We start from the raw sequence: 21,268 nt of genomic DNA on the forward strand, positions 1-21,268 counted from the left end.
ATGAACTCTCCCCCAGACTCAACCAGGGACATTTCTATTAAACAGGAGGAATCTGAAGACCATCCACTCCTCAGTACGTTTCATGTGCTCTCTCTCTCTTTCTTTCACATTTTTGGTTATTTTGAAGGGCTGCCACAATATCTAATCGTCACTGTGTATATGATCATCTTTGGTGATAATATCCCGATATGCGTAACCATAATAAAAATGTATCAACATTCCTTTTAACATAGTTTATTCTCATTACTAAATCCAAAAGCACATCCTCTTTTGCACAAATGCAACAAAGCAAAGCTCAAGCCGCTAAGTCATGTCTTAGCGACCCCCCCCCCCCCCCAGATTGCTCTGAAATGTCACCAGTAAAGCCCGTATTTTTCCAAACATGTACTAATGCAAAATATAAGGTGATTACCCGCTTGCCCCAAATGTTAACTAGGTGTCCGGTGTGTTTGTGCAATGTATCAGTCCATATTCATCAATAAAGAAGTGTTTTAATCCCGTCTATGGCCGATTCTGTCGGAAGTTCCTGCGGTAGTAACACTCAATGTAAACGGGAAGTAAACGAGGGGGGGAATGGCGTTCGGCCACAAACGGGATTAAAACACTTCTTTGTTCAATAATATGGACTATTATATTGCACAAATACTCCGGCCACCTAGTTAACATTTGGGGCAAGCAGGTATTCAGCTTATATTTTGCATCTGTACATGTTTGGAGAAATACGGGCTTTACTGGTGACATTCCAGGGCAAATTGGGGGGGGGTCGCTAATACTCTCGTAGCCCTAGAATGTCTGTGATCTTACATACATTTCATGTATTTCAAATACACAGTCATAGATCACCCTCGTCGACCCACTGTGTAGTGACGATCTGCGCGGCCATAAAAGTGCTCTAAACTCCGTCTGTACTCACCCAATAATTAATTCCTAAGACTTGGAGTCATATTTTGTCCTCTAGTTTCATATCCATTTGAAAGTTCTGCCAGAAAACGTGTGTTTAGTCAAATATCTCCACTTTTCCACGAGCTGCACACGGACGACTTTCTGTACGGGCTAGGGGGGGCGCGACTTGAGTGATGGACCGAAGTTACCCAAACATCTTGTCATCACAAACGTCATAACAAATTGACACAGGGAAGCACAAACGAATGGGGAACACAATTGACAGGTTTTTGTGATTGGTGCGGGGTAATGAATCACTCCATCTGCCAATTGTGTGTCCCAAACATTTGTGCGTCCTAAAGGAAGTTTACATGTATCAGTCCTGCACTCATTCCAGGCCCCCCCTAGCCCGTACAGAAAGTCGTCCGTGTGCACCTCGTGGAAAAGTGGAGATATTTGACTAAACACACGTTTTCTGGCAGAACTTTCTAATGGATATGAAACTAGAGGACAAAATATGACTCCAAGTCTTAGGAATTAATTATTGGGTGAGTACAGACGGAGTTTAGAGCACTTTTATGGCCGCGCAGATCGTCACTACACAGTGGGTCGACGAGGGTGATCTATGACTGTGTATTTGGAATACATGAAATGTATGTAAGATCACAGACATTCTAGGGCTAATACTCTCGTAGATACAAAAGTAAACGTCAGACTCAATAAAACACATCTACGATAGTCTTGATCTAAGGCTAGCATGACGTCATGAAACAAAGGCACCTCCAGCCATGAAAGCCTGAAATTCCTGGTTAAAGTTTGATATTAATTGAACAGTAATTGTGGGGTGGGTCGTGGGTGCAGAAGGAAGGATGGGATGCATGGCGGCAGAAACATTAAAATCACATTGGCTACTTTCACCTTATTCACTTTAGACCATTATTTGCATTGCAGGACTCCATCTTTTGATATTTTCTTCCAGATACAAGAAGAGTGGCGATAACTAAGAAGAGTGGGCACCTTGATTGCTATTTCATCCAAAATGTTAAAAGATTAAATATTTGAAAAATGGTCTTAAGTAGTGTAAAGTATACATGATGTGAACATACGTGCCATGGTACATCATTATCAGACTTAAATTTACCCTTCAACTTCGTGTTATGCCTAAAATGATAGGATATTCAGGTTTTGTAGCAATTGTAGAAATATTAGACCTTAATTGTCAAATACTCTTCCTGTTACCCAATTAAGTCTCAATCTTTGCACCCAAGATTCATATTTTAGAAAGTTGGCATTGGCCATTTTGCCTTTACATTCTGCAAATAGTTATTGTTGAAACCACTGCTGGGTCTATAGTTATTAAAGTCATTATTCACTTGCTTCATTTCAGACCAGTCTGTGGAGTCCAGACTGCAGGTGAAGATGAACTCTCCAGACTCAGCCAGGGACATCTCTATTAAACTGGAGGAACCTGAAGACCATCCACACCTCAGTACGTATTTTAACTATTATATGATAGTCTTGGCAAAAAATACCATGACAATAATAACATCCAGATATAGTCCATGAGCCAGAGCCCCAAAATTGAGCAATGATTATCGAAAGAGTGGGCAAAACCATACCAATATTAGATTGTTTATAGGGTCAATATAAGTAAATAAATATATGATAACCTTTCCACAGGAGCAGCTTTTTCATATTTATCACACATTTTGTTATTTTCCCCATACGTACATGACAGGTGAAAAAATGATAACATTTAAAAAATAGTTATCATAATGAAACTTCCCCAGTTGATTACTTACATAGGGTGACCATATTCTGAATTCCCAAAAAGAGGACACCCAACGAATGCGTTCCGTGATTTTTTTTGCGGTTCTACCCCGGATTTGTAACTTTTGAGGGTTTTTTTGGTACCTTAATTCGGTTAATTTGGTTAATTCTGAGCCTCTTTGAGGTACTGAAAAATATTGCTTTATAAATAATATATTTATTCATTTAAAGCATGTCTCCTCTGTTTGTTTCAGATAACAAAATAATCACAGCTTAATAATTCAGCTTTTTAACAAAATAAAATAACATCTCTCTCTCAACAAGTCTTATCTTAGAACAAGTGAGGTACCCCATTATTCAAAATAACCTCTCTCTCAAGTATATAATGTCAAAATGTAAAAAATGCCTCAAAACCTGTTAATTAAACAAAAGAAAAGAGAGAAGTAGCCTGTTCTTCAATGTTATAGCTCATTCTTCAAAATAATGTCTCCTATGGCTAATGTAAAAAATATAAATAATGCCTCAACATTTAAACAAAAAGAAAAGAGAGGTAGATAACAAAATAATCACTCTCATACAAATATGCTCTATAATATTTCATGTTAAGTTCTGTATGAACATTCAGCTTTTTGCCAACAGTACACTCTGCTTCACATTTGTCACGACCCAGACGAAAACACTGGTACTTTTTGCGCATTTCATCTGTGAAGTTGCATGTTTGGTCACGTGTGCCTCCAGCCTGTCAGCAGCTGTGTTGCCAAGTCTCGTGAGAGAAATAAGGAAACATTCCTCCAAAACAAGCCAGAAAAATAAGCAAATTTTTGTTTTTGAAGTTGCGGTAAATATTCGGACATGGCAACACTAACAATGTGAACAACTCCTTCGCAATTTACAAAACCGGGGTTACGGAGATACCATAGTTAGTGCTTTCATTGTAAAAAAAAATTATAATAATCCCAAAACACCGGACATTTGAAGGATTTTATAAACCCCCACCGGACAGGCCGGACAGCACCCCAAAAGAGGACATGTCCGGGTAAAAGAGGACGTATGGTCACCCTACATGAAGACAATGATTTATCGTATTACAAGTTTTCTGAAATCGTATATTTAAATATGCAAATTAGGCATTTAGGGCGCTATTCAGCGGCAGCTCCTAAAGCCTAAACCCTACCCTGAACCTGTTAAATACGGATAAGGGAGCTGCCCTGTCCCAAAATGTTATTCTAGCACCTGCTCTACCCGTCACCCATTATGCCGACACCGTTATTTGCGCGTGGAGGCGTGCCCGTGGGTGTGTTGTTGCTATATCCCCCACATTGCTATTCTGCACACACACATGGGTACGGCTTTGGGAGGGGGGACAGCGGGTTCTAAAACCACCCGCCAAGTGCACACAGACACTGCAATGGCTATGTGGAGGCAGGACGCAAAGCGCGCACCTCTCTCTAGGCTATTATTGTCAACAAATCTCTGTGATTCTAATTTGACTATAATCAGCAGAAGGAAGGGTGTCAATTCCTTGTGTCAATTGTATTTATATAAGATGATAGTCTATTTAAATAAGACAATGTGTGCATCTGCAATGCAATACTCCACTTTACACGTCAGTTTTATTCATTGATTATGCAGGAAATAATTAACTGATTACAAAAATATAAAATTCTCTCTAATCAGTAATATGTAGGTGATATTTATGTCTATCAAATGTGGTTTTACTGAAAGGCAAGCTTAGACTTAGAAACGAAACATCAGCCCCATCAGCCACATAGCGCATGTTGGACCATGAGCCGTGTTGCCAGCCTTGGCGAGAAATAAGCAACCGCAGGTCTATGAAAACAAAAAGAAGCGACTATAAGGCGGGCCACATGAGCACTTCAAACTAGAGCTTTCATATCCCCTAAATATTTCAGCCTGGCTCGACCCATAATTGACAAATTGGGCCCAGCCCAGCCCGTCAGTCCTTTTTCTAAAGAAGCTTAATTGCTGCATGCAGCCTTTTTTCTCATTAAATCTTGGTAATTTGTTAAGAACAGGAGTCATTCTACCCTATTCCAACAGTCTATATTTTATTTAAAAAACTGCTTGGAGCAAATAGGGCTATATAAATATATACACCCTATAACCATTTTCAAAATGATATTCGGTTATTCTATGAAATATATTTTTAATTGAGATATTTTCGTTTTTTCCATATTGCTGTCATGTCTTCATAAAATCATGCTTTTAACAAGCAAAATAAGCAGTACAAAATAGTTTGGATTACTTTGTTTGATGGGAAAGAGTTGCGATGGAGAAATCACATCCAATATAAAAACTGTGTGAATCGCCCATGTTACCTCGTACTACCCGCTGCCTGTGCTCTGGTCATTTGAAGAAATAATCCAACGTTTAGTTTGAGGTGAGGAAGACATGAAGAAAGCTTTTCAATCTCAATAGTTTGTCCGAAGATCCATTCTATATGTCATGTTATGGTTTAAACTTTAAAGGGGGCTCTGACTTGCCCTGCTGCTGCAGTGACAAGACAGCTGATTGATTTGACCTATACTTTTGCGCTGCGCTGGTGATTAACTTTTTGGGAGCAGCTGTGTAAGATTCCAATAGTAGCCTATATATATTTTACATGGCTTTCATATACTATATTATATTATATATATATATATATATATATATATATATATATATATATATATATTTCTTGGGGATCTGACTAATATGACAAGTTGCTTATTGTGAACACAATATGCTACAAATTAATTAATATATGAATTTATTTGGATTAAAAAATTATAATAAAAAAGTTGTATTTTGTTGCCTAGCCCAGTCCGACCCAAAGCCTGACACATACGTGACCAATTGGACCCGGCCCAGCCCGTGCCGACGGGCCGGGTCGGGTCCCGTCGGGTTTAGGCTAAAATCTTGAGCACTTACATTTTTTATAAGATGATCGGAAACGTGCTATCTATGATAGCACATTTAGGAAACGTCGCATTTTCATTTTGGCTGTCTCGTTAAACCCAGCTGCGGGTGAATATTATATTATATATTATATATATTATATCAGGGGTTTTCAACCGGTGGTCCGCGGAGGTATTGCAGGTGGTCCCTGGCCATGCATTCAAAAAAGCTTTTAATAAGTTTCAGGAGTTCTCACTATATGGTGTGTGTGATATGAAATGTGAGCTTTCCATAATCCCAGTAATCCATAATCATATTCCATCATATTCAAGGGCTTTTGCTGAGAAAAGAGACAGTCACTTTCAAATTAGAACACTGCAGAGGGCAGGTGTGTATGTCTGTGTCCAGCTGACACTCGTTGATGCTCGTTAATGTTATCTATAGGCTACTCCAGTCCTCATGCGCCGCTCGATGGCGCCTCATTGTTTATGCTGCCCAAAATAACAGATCTGTAAGCTGTCGACACGGCATGACGCAGCGCGTTGATAGCTTGTATGTCTGTTATTTTGGGTAGGTAGGCAACGCACATTACGCATCGCAGCAATGTATCTGGGTTTGAGAGGCTATGATTGATGTAAACTTACAGTGTAGCTCTGTGCGGGATTAATGAACAAAGGTGGATGATGAAAGAGAACGGGGACAATATGGATGTAAATTAACTGCGTCACTTCAGAGGAAACTAAATGGAGCTACTTCAGAGATGTTTACACACCCCTGGAATCCGTTACAATGGTGGAAATAGAAAAATAACAGCCAACGTGAGTACATATAGACCTTTCCTAAAACTGGTCAATTTATAGCCATGCTACTGCATGTCTGTGTACCACCGCCGGGCGCGGGGGTCGACCAGCTGGAGGTCCATGGCTGCCTGTAGGAGCGCTCTGGTCGCGCTGCTCACAGCGCAACATGATGTAACTAATTATTTGGGAGCAGCCGGTGTGTAAGATTCCAATAGTATAAATATGTTAAATGACTTTCATATTCTATTCCGGATCTGACTAATATGACAAGTTGCTTATTGTGAACACAATAGGCTACAAATTAATATAAAAATATATTTGGATCAAATAAAAATAAAAAAGTTGTATTTTGTTGCCTAGCCTAGCCCGACAAATACGTGACCAATTGGACCCGGCAGGAAAACAAGCCCAATGTGGCTTATAATAATCAGACCAGGCAACAGTGCAGACAGGGAGACAGGAGAGCATATATTGGATTGGGGATGATGGCTAGCGCAGTCTTCTCTTAAAGGCAATGGCTTCTGGCACGGTGATTGGTTTTATCATTGTAACGCCCAAACCACACCTGTGCATAATGTAAGGGGTAGTGCAGGTGTTTGGCGGGTAAGGGGGGTGCCCCAGAATAGCAAAGTTTGCGGGGAAACGCCTCTTGCCTAGTCTTAAATCAGATATTAGTGTGTTTAGCAAACTCGAGCCTAAATAGAGGCCTCTGTCCATGAGCCAGAGCCCCAACATTGAGCCAGATATTGAATATTCCCTTGTTAAAAACCTTTGACTCCAACATCTTAACAAAATGAAATAAGAATGTTGACTCTGGCTTTGTCCAATGTTCCAATGTTGATTCTGGAAAGTTATGCAAATTCGGGCATATTTTCCTAATGCCTAATTTGCATATTCAAATATACAATTTCAGAAAACTTGTAAAACGATAAATCATTGTCTTCATGTAAGTAATCAACTGGGGAAGTTTCATTATGATAACAATTTTTTAAATGTCATTTTTTCACCTGTCATGTACGTATGGGGAAAATAACAAAATGTGTGATAAATATGAAAAAGCTGCTCCTGTGGAAAGGTTATCATATATTTATTTACTTATATTGACCCTATAAACAATTTAATATAGGTATGGTTTTGCCCACTCTTTCGATAATGAAATCTTGTCTGGCTCATGGACTAATATTATCCACAATCCAAGTTGTGGGCATCACTTCCTGTCGATTTGATCAGGTATCAAGGGATCAAAACGACAGGATGTGATGCCCACACAACGCCCTCGGAAATTTGTGGATAGGACCCAAATGGAAGCAAGTCCCCAGGACTTTTTGTGTCTTTTAGCCTAAGGGCCCTATTTTCGCCGGTGCCTTGACCATTATCCCTAAACTTCTTTGCCATTTTTTACTAATTTTAAAAACATTTTCAAATAGTTCAACTAGCCGATCTACATCGACACGTTGTGAGCTTGTAGATTGGCTATTTGAACTATTTGAAAAGGTTCCTGCCGGACAGCAGAGATATGTACAATAATAATACTTGCTTGGCCTACTCGCAGCATGCACACAATTTGGCAATGATCGGTACAGTGGATCGGTTTGTGAAATTAGCCACAGTCACAGACAGATTCAAAGTCTAATTTCTAGACACACAGAGCAACTTCATGAAAATCTGTTCATATAGATTGTAAACATTGACCCGTTAACTTTCACCAGACATGTACTTATGTGCATGAGCTATGATTGGTCTACCTGGGAGGTGACATACATACACACACACACACACGCGCGCGCGTGTGTGCACATACATACATACATACATACATACATACATACATACATACATACATACATACATACAGTACGTAAAGACAAACCCAGTTGTAAATGGCTTGGCCTACAGCCTAAATTACTCCCAAAGCAGAACTCGCATATGAAGTAGTCATGTATATTATTGATTCAAATTAAGTATTTGTTCTCAACATTATTAATTTGTTTGATAAAATAACTAAATATATCGATTCAGGTTACTTTTTAAAATATGTATTTAGCTAGAATCTTTCTGAAACTTTGAAGCCTGATTGTGAGTTTCCAGAACCACCTGTAACAACCTGTACTCATTTAGTAACTGGTCAGTCTTAGGTAATAGTTTTGTACATTGGCCATGGAAGATAGAAAAATTGGTTTACATTTTAGGAACCCAGTGTTGACTATTGTGTTATTGTTCTGCTCCTAGACATCCTGCACATGGTTGTGTGTAAAGAGAAGGTTTCACCTGAACAGCAGAGAAGCCCCAGTCTGCTCCAGGAGGAACCAGAGCCTCCACACATTAAAGAGGAACAGGTGGAGCTACTTCAAAGACCAGAGGAGCCTGTTGGGTCAATGTTGACATTACTAGCAGTGAAAAGTGATGACGATGAAGACAACTCTTCACACTGCTATGAAATTGAAGTTGAACTTGATTCTGACACTGAAGACAGTGATTATTGGGGGGAGACAAGTGGAGGTGTCCACACTGGAGAAAAACCTTTCCAGTGTAAACTGTGTAACAAGCGTTTCAGCAGTTCATATTGCCTCAAGAGACACCAGATGATCCATAACGGAATAAAACCTTTAAACTGTAATCATTGTAACATGAGTTTCATTAAGTCATCTGACCTGAATAGACACCAGCGTATCCACACTGGAGAAAGACCTTTCCACTGCAAACATTGTGACAAGAGTTTCAGTCGGTCAAATACCCTGAAGACACACGAGCTTGTCCACACTGGTGAAAAACCTTTCCACTGTAAACATTGTGACAAGAGTTTCAGTTATTCATGTCACCTGAAGAGACACCAGCGTGTTCACACTGGTGAAAAACCTTTCCACTGTAAACATTGTGACAAGAGTTTCAGTGATTCAGGTCACCTGAAGAGACACCAGCGTGTTCACACTGGTGAAAAACCTTTCCACTGTAAACATTGTGACAAGAGCTTCACTCAGTCAGGTTCTCTGAAGAAGCACCAGCGTAGCCACACAGGATAAAAACCTTTCCACTGTAAATATTGTGACAGTCAGTTAAGTGCTCTGAAAAGACATCTGTGCATACTGTGTTACCTAGAGGTATTGCTAATTATTTTGGTATTAATTTATACTATAAATGACCATGTAAACCATATCAATTGTATTGATTGATTGTATAAGGTAGAACTGTTTTACCAGAATGTTATAGTTTTTGTATTATGATTTCATTTTTTTGTATTATGATTTTCATATTATGATGTCATTTTTCTGTGTTCGATTACATGCCCAGTGAATGGGGCACTATTCAAATAATTTTACTTATTATTAAATATCAGTTAACTGAGGGAAAGATATTTAGCATGCCGTTTTTTTTATGAATTATGGCAGTAATTGTTACAATTAATAGGAGGCTATGGTAATTATTTAGTTGTATTAAATTATTATATTGTGATGTGATAGCAAATTAAAGCATATGGAAAACACTATAGTGCATGCACACAGAAGATGTTTCATTATGCTATATGGTTAATGGATTATTATCAGGAAGGTGAAACATACGCTATGATCGCCAAATATTACTACATTTTGGATGTGTGGAAGATTTTAGTCCACACTGGAGAAAAACCTTTCCACTGTAGACATTATGACGAGATTCAGTGGGTTAGGCAATCTAAAGACACCTGAGCTTATCTTCACTGGAGAAAAATCTCCATTGTAAACATTTTGACAAGAGTTTCAGTTAGTCAGGAGGTCAGCTGAAGAGACACCATAAGTCCACAATGGAGAAAAATCATTCCACTGTTAACATTGTGGCAAGAGTTTTGAATGGTTAGGTCACCTTAAGTTACACCAGTGTGTGTACACACACACACACACACACACACACACACACACACACACACACACACACACACACACACACACACACACACACACACACACACACACACTTTAATTATTTATTTGAATCCACAAATTAATATTATTAATTTACAGGGAAACAAATGTAACAGGGTTAGACAGTTCATGGGCACCTAAGAGTACATATTTCCTTTTGTGTAATGTGTCATATAATCCCATATGGGATGGGCCAAAACGGTGGCATGACACGAAAATAAAAATGTCATTCATTCATTCATATAGCACCTTCTCCTCCACATAGAGTCTATGTTTTTTTTGCTAAATATTGCTCTGTTTCAGCTTTTATAGGCAGTTTGTCTATGACTGGTGTCAACAAAAACAAAACATGTGTATTAAGGATGCTAGCAAAGACATCACAAGCATAACCAAACCAATCTGGTAACACTCTTGAATGTTTATACATTGCTGCACTGGATGGCATACATATTTTAACTGCATCAGATCAGACAATACGGTTGTGGCAAGCAATGTACAAGTTTGGATTCTAGATGTTGCTCAGAATCATGATGGTTTATACAGAGTGGACTATGGATGTCAGGATACCAGATTGCAGGGGGAATGGCGTTCGGCCACAAACGGGATTAAAACACTTCTTTGTTAAAGAATATGGACTATTATATTGCACAAATACTCCGGCCACCTAGTTAACATTTGGGGCAAGTGGGTAATCACCTTATATTTTGCATCTGTACATGTTTGGAGAAATACGGGCTTTACTGGTGAAATTCCAGGCCAAACTGGGGGGGGGGGTCGCTAAGACTCTCGTAGATACAAAAGTAAAAGTCAGACGCAATAAAAAACATCTACGATTGTCTTGATTTAATTAGCTAGCATGACGTCATGAAACAAAAGCACCTCCAGCCATGAAAGCCTGAAATTCCTGGTTAAAGTTTGGTATTAATTGAACAGTAATTGTGGGGTGGCCGTGGGTGCAGAAGGAAGGATGGGATGCATGGCGGCAGAACTATTAAAATCACATAGGCTACTTTCACCTTATTCACTTTAGACCATTATTTGCATTGCAGGAGTCCATCTTTTGATATTTTCTTCCAGATACAATAAGAGTGGGGCACCTTGATAATTGCTATTTCATCCAAAATGTTAAAAGATTAAATATTTGAAAAATGGTCTTAAGTAGTGTAAAGTATACATGATGTGAACATGCATTATGGTACATCATTATCAGACTTAAATTTACCCTTCAACTTCGTGTTATGCCTAAAATGATTGGATATTCAGGTTTTGTAGCAATTGTAGAAATATTAGACCTTAATTGTCAAATGCTCTTCCTATTACCCATTTTCCCTTGTGTAATCTTAAGTGTGATTATTTCCATAGAATTAAGTCTCAATCTTTGCACCCAAGATTCATATTTTAGAAAGTTGGCATTGGCCATTTTGCCTTTACATTCTGCAAATAGTTATTGTTGAAACCACTGCTGGGTCTCCAGTTATTAAAGTCATTAATCACTTGCTTAATTTCAGGCCAGTGTGTGGAGTCCAGACTGCAGGTGAAGACGAACTCTCCAGACTCAGCCAGGGACATTTCTATTAAACAGGAGGAACCTGAAGACCATCCACACCTCTGTACGTATTTTCACTATTATATGACAGTCTTGGCAAAAAATACCATGACAATAATATCCAGATATTATCCACAAGTTTCCTAGGGCGTTTTGGGCATCACTTCTTGTCGATTTGATCAGGTATCAAGGGATCAAAACGACAGGAAGTGATGCCCACACAACGCCCTAGGAAATTAGGACTTTTAGTGCCTTTTAGCCTAAGGGCCCTATTTTCGCGGGTGCCTTACCCATTATCCCTAAACTTCTTTGCCATTTTGATGCACACAATGCATCACAAAAGATTTAGGGTAGAGGGAAAAAAGAGAGGACCAATTACAGAGTCGACCCTGCTCAACATTAGTTATAGTTCACTTAGCATTTTTCTCACAGTTTTAGAGAATATCTGTGGTTGTAATGGGGACATAGTTAGTTGCCAAAAAAATATATAATTGTTGAAGTTTTACATCAATCTTAATTACAAACAAAAACATAACATGAGATTACATCGGCGGGTAAGTAGGTAGCCTAGAGAACCAATTATTCCTGAGCCATGTGGCCCATAGGCAGGATCTTATCTCCTGTTTCTGTGGCATGAGGTGGCTTGATGTACAAGTATATCCCCCAGCCATGACGTACAAGTACAACCTCTGGACATGACGCAAGCATGTTGCAAGGATTTACCCCAATCCAACCCTTGATGCTGAGTGCCAAGCGGGGAGACATTGAACAGGGATTGAACCGGACCTCCCAATCTCAGGGTGGAAACTCCAACCAATTTTAACACAATATGGGAACCCATCGTCAAATAAGAAGGATAAACAGCGCCCCCAGCGTTTTTCAATTTTTCACTTGACTCTGGTCTCTGGTCTCTGCCCTCAGCCCTCCACTTCCGGCGGTGCCCCTATGTTTTCATTCCCACTAACAATATTTCTCCACGGAACACTAACACCATTTCTCCCAAAGATCATGGATTGTTTTGGTTATAAGCCCACTTGTTTCTATTATTAAAGAACAAGTTAAAATGTTACTAACTTTCCGTGGTTTTGTCGGCTCAGAGGACGCTATTCTTAGATTAGTTTGGGTTTGTTTCCAGTGGGAAGCGAACGCACAGATGTAAATCCCGCCCACTACGTTTGATTTAGTAAAGCGCAGCCTGCTTCCTGATCTGAAGGCACGCCCACTTAGGCCAACGCTCACACGTTCTGAACGGGGCTCCCGACAGATTCAGTAGCGCAGCTCTGAATCTGTTCTTGAGATTAATTTTAACATAATTATAATAAGCACTTGTCAAGTAGTCTTTCAAAAAGCTATGATTCATAATTATGCTACTAATTAGTGCTGTTATGTTGAATCTGAACAAAGAGGATGGCCTAATGGTGAATTATTAATTACGTTATAAACAGTACATTAAATGTTTGCAAAAAGGTTTGAGGTGAGAAATGGCCAATGTAGTAACATACACTTTATTTGGCACTGCCTTGTTGCAGTGTGCAACTCAACGCGTTTAGATCACATACTTTAAATCACATATGTGCATTGTGTGATTAACAACATTAAAAATTGCATATCTTCAACAATTAACCAGATTTATGTGCATGTCACTTCACTTGAAAGCTTACAGTCTGCACTTAAATAATCTGATCTGTACAAAACTGAAACATGATCATAAAATGCAGCACATTATATTAAATTGTTGCTGTCCTGCTGGAACCAGCTATCTCCATTTTTCCGCGTTTGCATTCTTTCCCCATAAATCAGTGCTATTGAACACCCTTTAGCCTATGTCTGTGTGTTGTTAAAAAAAAATATTGAACCAATGAAAAGTATTAAAAAGTGCTTCTGACAAAAGCAGCTAACTCCATTGGATCCTCAAATTTTGTGCTAAACCAGGCAACTCCAGGGGGGGGTGGAGTTAGCAGTTTTTCTTTACTCCAGGCTCCACCTAGCCTGGTTCCAGACCATAGACCCCGCCCACTCTCTGAGTGAGCTCCTCTTGGTCTGGCATTATAATGTCGGCCTATATTTCACGATCGAAGAAATACCTGACAAATCAGAGTCGGAGGTGGGGGTGGGGGTGGGGGTGGGTCTAACGACAAGCCAATCAGCGCCACGGGGCGTTCTCAAGCTGTGCGACACACTAGCCTGCGACACAACAACCTGTAGTTGTTTACGGAAGAGCAGGAGAAGTAGAACCACTACAATGGCTACAGATAGGATTGACGCTGCTATCGAGGCTGTTTTAAAAATATTTAAAGTATCAATTACTTTGAAATCAGAACAACACACAGCTTTGAAGGCATTCATTCAAAAGGGCAATGTTTTTTGTGTTCTTCCCACTGGATTTGGCAAGAGTCTTATCTACCAACTCGTACCTCTTGTACTCGAGGAGATGGGTATGGGTAAAAATATATTGATTATTATTTCTCCATTACTCGCGTTAATGGAGGACCAGATCAAGGAAGCGGCGAAGATTGATTTAACGGCGATGCAGATCGGTGTGCACAACGACAGTGACATATTAAACGGCAACTGCTCGCTTGTTTTCGGTACACCAGAGGCATGGATACGGGATGATAAATGGAGGAACATGCTGAACTCTGAAATCTACAGAGAGAAGCTGTTTGGTATCGTCGTGGATGAAGTCCACATGACATACAAATGGTAAGTACCATGGGAAGATTAAGATAATCTATTTAAAGCACCTGGTGTCTAAGTGAAAGTTGGTAAAACATTATGTATCTGTAGAGAGAGAGAAAGTTGTACAATATTGGAGTCATGGATTTGCCTTTTGATGATCAACTTTTGTTCTGACACCATTTACAATGTAGTTAACCATCCATTTTGCCACACAGTCCCACTGTAGGCTACTATTTTTTTATTTGTCAATCAGCACCCATATCACTAATTTTTTTTTACTGCTGCTTTTTTATGTTCTAAAGGGGGGAGGGCCAGAATGGAGATCCAGCCTTTCGAGAGAGCTTTGGAAGACTGCAAGAGCTCCGGTCTCTCACCAATGAAGGTATGTTAACACCAATGGTAGACAAAGTACTCAATTTTTTTGTAAAAGTATCAATACTGCAATATAATATAGAAATACTCTATTACAAGTTAAAGTCAGGAATTCAAAATGTACTTAAAGTACCAAAAGTCGAAAGTACTCATTATGCAGAATGTCCCAGTACTCATTGTGCAGAATGTCCCAAAACCTGAAAATGTCAGGTTTTCCAATGTAATAACAATCTTTTGAAAATAGCAGATCTACAAGCTCACAATGCATCGCGATGCAGGTTGAGCTTGTAGATCTGCTATTTTGAAATGGCCGAAATGTATATAGGGCTGAAGTTTTTAATGTATGTTCTGTAATAATAATCAAAATCTGCAAAGTAAGTACTAACTAAAGTTTTCAAATAAATGTAGTGGAGTAAAAGTACAACGTTTGCCTCTGAGATGTAGTGGAGTAGAAGTAAAAGTACTGAAAATTGGACATTGTTCCTATTCTAAATAGTTAGGGGTGAGAGAACAAAGAGTACAATACACTACAGACACTCTGGCTGTGCTGTGTGTTGGTGCCTTGCTGAGAGGCACAGTCTCACCGACACCCTGGTTAGAACAAAAGCCATTGATGTGCAAAGTGGTTGATTAAGTCAGTACAGGCCACACCTAACTAGACCAGGCGTCAGAACAAGCATTGTCCTCCCCCACAGCCTCCCCCATCAAGCAATGTCCTCTCCCCACAGCAGCCAAGTGTTGTGTGCACATGCAACATGTGAGCACAGAGCATGCACACAACATGGCCATCCTGTGCGTGACAAATTGGATGTGCACGATTAATGACCAACTTTATATATTTTTTTCATCTGCTCTATGTCCCCTGTTGACAAAGAAATCTGTATTATAAAAACACTTAGGTTATAGGCTATAACATAATTTATTTTCTGATGTTTTCAGGTACACCTGTGCTGGCATTGACGGCATCTGCTGATTTGGAGTCCCGGCACCATGTGAGAGAGAAACTCAACATGAAGAGAGTAACAGAAGTGACTGTTAGCCCAAATCGCCCAAATATCAGATTAGGATTGTGTCATGTGCCAGCAACCACCAACCTTAAGTGTCTTCATTGGGTTGTAAAGGAGGTATTAGATAAAGGACAGTCGATGTCACCCATCATCATTTATTGCCGTACACTAAAAGCCATTGGGAAAGTGTATGGTTACCTTAAAAAAGAGCTTGGGGACAGTGCTTGGGTTGAGAAAGACAAACAGCCAGATAACCTAATCATAGAAATGTTCCACAGTGGTACACTGGAAGCAAACAGAAAACACGTGTTAGCTTCATTTAATGGTGATGGGAACTGTAGAGTTGTCGTTGCCACGATATCATTAGGGATGGGTTTGAACTTTCCCAACATTGAACATGTTGTGATGTTTGGTGCCCCAGAAGATGCTGAGGACCTTGTTCAGCAAATAGGCAGAGCTGGTAGAAATGGTTTAAATGCACATGCAGTCATGTATCACACCAAACAGTACGTGCATGTTGACAAATCTGTCAGAGACCTGATAAACCAGAAACAGGGTTGTATAAGGAAAACACTATATGGCTACTTTGAAAGCAACCCAACCAACATTGAGCCTGGCCATCTGTGTTGTACATTTTGTCATTTAGCTTGTACCTGTGACTCAGGGGAATGTGCAGTACCTCGACCCATCTATGAAATAACTGAAGAAGTTATTTCCACTCCTACAAAGTGTAGAGAGGTAGAGCCATCTCAGAGAAACTTGATCAGGGACTTGCTAGAGGACTTCAGGTCAACACTGGTAAAAGACACATGTCTGTACACTGACAGGTCAGCATGCTCAGGTTTCAGTACTGAATTGATTGAGGCTGTTGTTGAAAAATGTCAGTACATATTTGATGTTGGTTACATTATGGACAACATTCCTGTTTTTAAACTGCAGCATGCCGAAGAGATCCTTAAGATCATTGCTGATGTCTTTGAAGACATAGTCCTAGATCAGTTCAGCTTCCAGGAAGAGAGATTGTTGGAGCCCGATCTCGATTTCATGGGTTACTTTGACATTGATGATGCTGGTGATGTTTCTGAGGTGCTCGGTAACAACTCTGATGATGATGTTTGATTGAAATAAATGTTGTACACAGTGTCCCAATAATTATTTGTAAAATGTTGTTGTAATCAGTCAACTCTTAACACATATACACACACGCTTTATCCTTTTTTTTCTCCCAGATATAATTTGAAAGTTGGAAAGGGACGTGGCAATATATTTAGATATGTCAATATTGTGATATGAGACTAGAATGTGTCTGGGATATTGTGACATGGCATAAGCGTCTTCCTATTTTTAACTATTAAAGCCCCATGTTATGCTATCAATGATCTATCAATGATCTAAAATAGCCAATGTACAAGCTCACAACGCTCTGATGCGCTGGAGTTTGTAGATTGGCTTTTTTAGCTTTTTGTTAAATTATTTTATATGTAAAATATTGCCACAATATCAAGAGGTTTGGGTGATTATTGTGCTATTTGATTCCATAGTCCATAGTCCATATCACCCAGCCATATTCCTTAACTTGTTTTCAAAGGTCTTCTAGACCTGTATCACCCTGTATCACATTGTGAGTGTTCTAAAAATCAGTGATGGAAGAAGTACGATTTTTCACTCATGAAAGAAGCAATACCACATACTCTGCAACAATTATAAGTCTGGTATTCAAAATGTGCTTGAGTTAAAGTATAAGTGTTAGTACTCAATACAGAATGTCCCACACATTTTGAAATGTAAAAGAATATATATAAACTAGAGTTTGAAAAGGCCTCACTCAAGTGGTTAATGTACATTTTATATAAATATCTACAAAGTAACTACCGTGGTAACAAAGGTTTTCAAATAATTATATCAGAGTAAAACATTTCTACAACATTTGCCTCTGACATGTGGAGTTGAAGTAAAAGTACTTGAATACATATACTTAGTAATTTTCCACCACTGCTTAAAAGTAAGACCTGAATGTACACTTGAAATTGAATAAATGATAACTGAAGAAATGTACTGTGGATATGGCTGCATTTATTTATCAATGCTCAAGACATGTGAAGCATCAACACATTGTACGTGGTTTGGACAAACATGCCTATACTTTTTTAAAGACATATATATTAGACACCTTGTATGTTCAAAACGGCTACATTTCAATAGAACACACTAAAACAAATCCTCAAGGGTAGTTATTTAGTCACAAGCTCTTGTTAATAATTTCTTGGTTAAATACAGATTCATTTTCAACCTGATGGACCATTTTGGACATGAGCTTGTAGGGCGGCTGTTTGCATGATGCTGTCCTACAACAAAAGTATTTAAAAAAAATAAATGGCATTTGGACTGGAGATACAAGTTTTGACATCTTAGATGTGTACCATGCTAAATTCATTTAGCTTGCTCTTCATCCATTGCCACAACTCACTGTAATTGAGCTTGGAGAAGAGATATTTATTAAAGGCTGGGAAGGCTGTGTGCTCTCTACCTGGACATTTCTTGAAAAGCCCCGTCTCCATGGATAGTTCAACAGAGCTAAGATGTCCTCATCTTCTCTGCTATTCTTGTGATATCCAGATGGACTAGTCATCCCTATCTCTTGGTCAACATTGTCCATTAGGTCTCTAAGAACGGCAAGGGACTTACTGATCCTTAAGGCAGTGCTGTCAGTCAGGTTTGGACCGACACCTTTTAAAAATGATTTTAATAAATTATTTAGATGCTCTAGGACGGTGAAGATCTAAAGGAATGTTCCTCCCTTCCTATTAAAGAATCTGTTCCATGTCACTGAATGTGCCATCCTTGGAGACAAGGTGGCTTTGAGCTGTACAGTGAGAAGCAGTGTACTGTAAGCATAGTGAGTGTGTCCATAGACCTTGTAGTACAACAAAGCCATCCTGTACAGGTGCATGAGCCTTTCTCCATCTCCCTCTTTTACAGCATCCTGCATGTCAGCCAAGAATAACCCAAACCTGAGCCTGGCTTCTGAGTGTTCCTTCACATGATCTGATTTAGTCGGACAACTGGGCTCTGTCATGGTGCTATTATCATGTATTAGTGCATGTTTATCTAACTCATGCCTTGAGCGTGTCTTGGCATACATGTACACCTTTATACCACCGGCTGCTCTTCTTTGGTGGCTCCCTAAGACCATCTGCTGCATCTAGGTCTTTAAACAAGGCAAATGAGTCGATGACCTCTGCAACAGTGTTGTGCAGCCATCTCCTCTTCTCCTCTTCTGTGCCCTGTAACACCCCATCAGGTATCAGACCAGCAGGAACATCTGTGGAAATATGTAAAGCACATTGTGTTATAGGTATTGTGCATGCATGTGGGTGCACATGGAGAAGGTCCCCACACCGTCTTGATGATCCCAACATAATTTAATATGTGGCCTTCGTCAGGTTCCTCACGAAGGCCACATATTGGCGTGCACCTCTTAACCGCTATAGGTATTACATAAGCATGCATGGGTTTGAATGAGACATTCTAATTAAGTTAAAGGGGCACTCAAGCTATAATACATGTGAAATGTATTTGGACAAAGCCTTCTTAGTATTTATTTTTCTTTTCTTTTCCTTATGTACCAAAAGGTTTAATTACATTTCAGTGACACTGATCACAGTATTTACGTGTATTGTAATTTGTTCACATGAAGTCAACATTATTTTCATTACCATCTGCGTTTTTCAGGCCCAAGTGCTCCATTGTAGCTGCCAGAAGGAGTGCTGCAGTGTCTTTCTTGACCACCTCCTTGAAGGGGTTGTATGCCTTGTGTGGTCCCACCTTGGCATTGCTGCACTTCATTCTGTTCATGTTGGCACACAGTGTCCCATGGTCCCGAGCCGATCCTTCCTTAAAAAATATACTGTGATAGATCTGAAGCAGAACATAGTACGCAATTACACAACTTATATTGGTATGTGTTTTTGACAACATTATTGTCAAACAACTGAAGTTTCAAAAGATAGGAAGCAGCATGCAGCATGCATAAAACGTTTTTTTGTTTACTTCTCAAATTCAACTTTGAAATAGACCCAGAACTTGTTCACCCTGAACTTCTTCAACCCAACTGGTTGGAACTTCTTCAACCCAACTGGTTGGACATGACCATGCACACCATATCCTTACAGGCAAGGAAATAAGAAACTGGATTATCATCAAATGTAAAGGGGCATTTAGCCGTCACATTTCCTATACTGTATCCTTATTGTTTACCACTCACTTCATACAAGTTTCTAACAGCATGCCAGTCAAGAAACATGAATAGCAGGTCTTCCAGTCTATCTTTTATACTTCCACCATTTGCGAAGGCCCACTGGACATTCCGACTATTTGCCTCAGTAAGCCTGTCGCCTCCAACTAATATTGGAGTAGATCCATCAGGGGCACTTGGCACATACCTATGCCCAGGCAAATAGTGAAATGCATCAGTTCAATGATACAAAGATAAATTAAGATATCATACCACATTTAGGTAAATTAATCAAACTAATCAATTGAATTGATTGTAAAGCAAAAGCTAATATTTTAATAAAATAAACAATACATCTAAAATAGCAGATCTACAAGCTCACAACGCATCACAATGACATACATTGCAATGCGTTGTGAACTTGTAGAACGGATGTTTTCAATAGAGCACCGAAGTCCTGACGTGACTCGTTCATCCCCAGGTTTGCGGAAGTAATTTCTCTATGGAGAATAACATTGGGTCATCTTAGAATCGTCTCATATAAGAATTGTGGTCCAAAAATAAACACCGCGTGTCGGCGTTATTGTCAGGGAGGGGGTTCTGTATCGTTTATGATAGTCAGTCACTTATATTTGATACAGTCTGTTTCTGGCGAAAATTTAACTAATTCGGCGGAAGTAACATTAGCGTTTTCTCACCGTCAGTTGATGCTTCATATCCATAAGAGTCAACACGCCGGGGTCATTTGTTTATTTTTGGAACACAGTTCTTATTTGACGCGATATTAAATACGTCTATGGGATTCAGAACGGGGGTGGAAAACTGCGAACCAGGTAGACAAACAAAGGATGTGTAAATGACGTCAGACTTCGGCGGTCTATAGTCTTATCACAAGTCCTTTTACAGCAGTATAAAATAGGGCTTGTGCTTAAGCCCCCTTGTGCAGACCTATTAGGTCAATTATAAAAAATGTATAAGAATATTCACACACACACACACACACACACACACACACACACACACACACACACACACGAGAGAGATGGAGAGAGAGACCAACCACCAAGGGAAAGTAACACTGAACATTTTAGTGTAGAATGTACAATTCTCTGCACATATTTAACTCAAACAAATTTACTCAAATAGACTCTTGTGGTCCAATTGGTTCCATTTTACAATCTCAG

At 39.4% G+C, this 21,268-nt stretch overlaps 1 protein-coding gene and 1 long non-coding RNA gene across 2 annotated transcripts in view; both read left to right on the plus strand.

Moving 5' to 3' along the window:
* The window catches only part of LOC308090122 (uncharacterized protein), a gene marked incomplete at both ends in the record, with an annotated part of 102,253 nt that continues 80,985 nt past the window's right edge, over window positions 1-21,268 (plus strand). Inside the window, 4 exons of the mRNA XM_080435157.1 lie at window positions 1-73; window positions 2,270-2,371; window positions 8,580-8,822; window positions 11,755-11,856. Coding sequence (XP_080291283.1) covers window positions 1-73; window positions 2,270-2,371; window positions 8,580-8,822; window positions 11,755-11,856 — 520 coding nt within the window. The remainder of the gene's footprint in view (window positions 74-2,269; window positions 2,372-8,579; window positions 8,823-11,754; window positions 11,857-21,268) is intronic.
* LOC308089913 lies at window positions 14,106-16,001 on the plus strand. Its single transcript, XR_013933574.1, has 3 exons — window positions 14,106-14,495; window positions 14,774-14,853; window positions 15,783-16,001. It is a non-coding gene; the product is annotated as an uncharacterized lncRNA (long non-coding RNA).

Source organism: Gymnoscopelus braueri (assembly GCF_963280865.1).
Source record: "Gymnoscopelus braueri genome assembly, chromosome: 8".
Lineage (NCBI taxonomy): Eukaryota > Metazoa > Chordata > Actinopteri > Myctophiformes > Myctophidae > Gymnoscopelus > Gymnoscopelus braueri.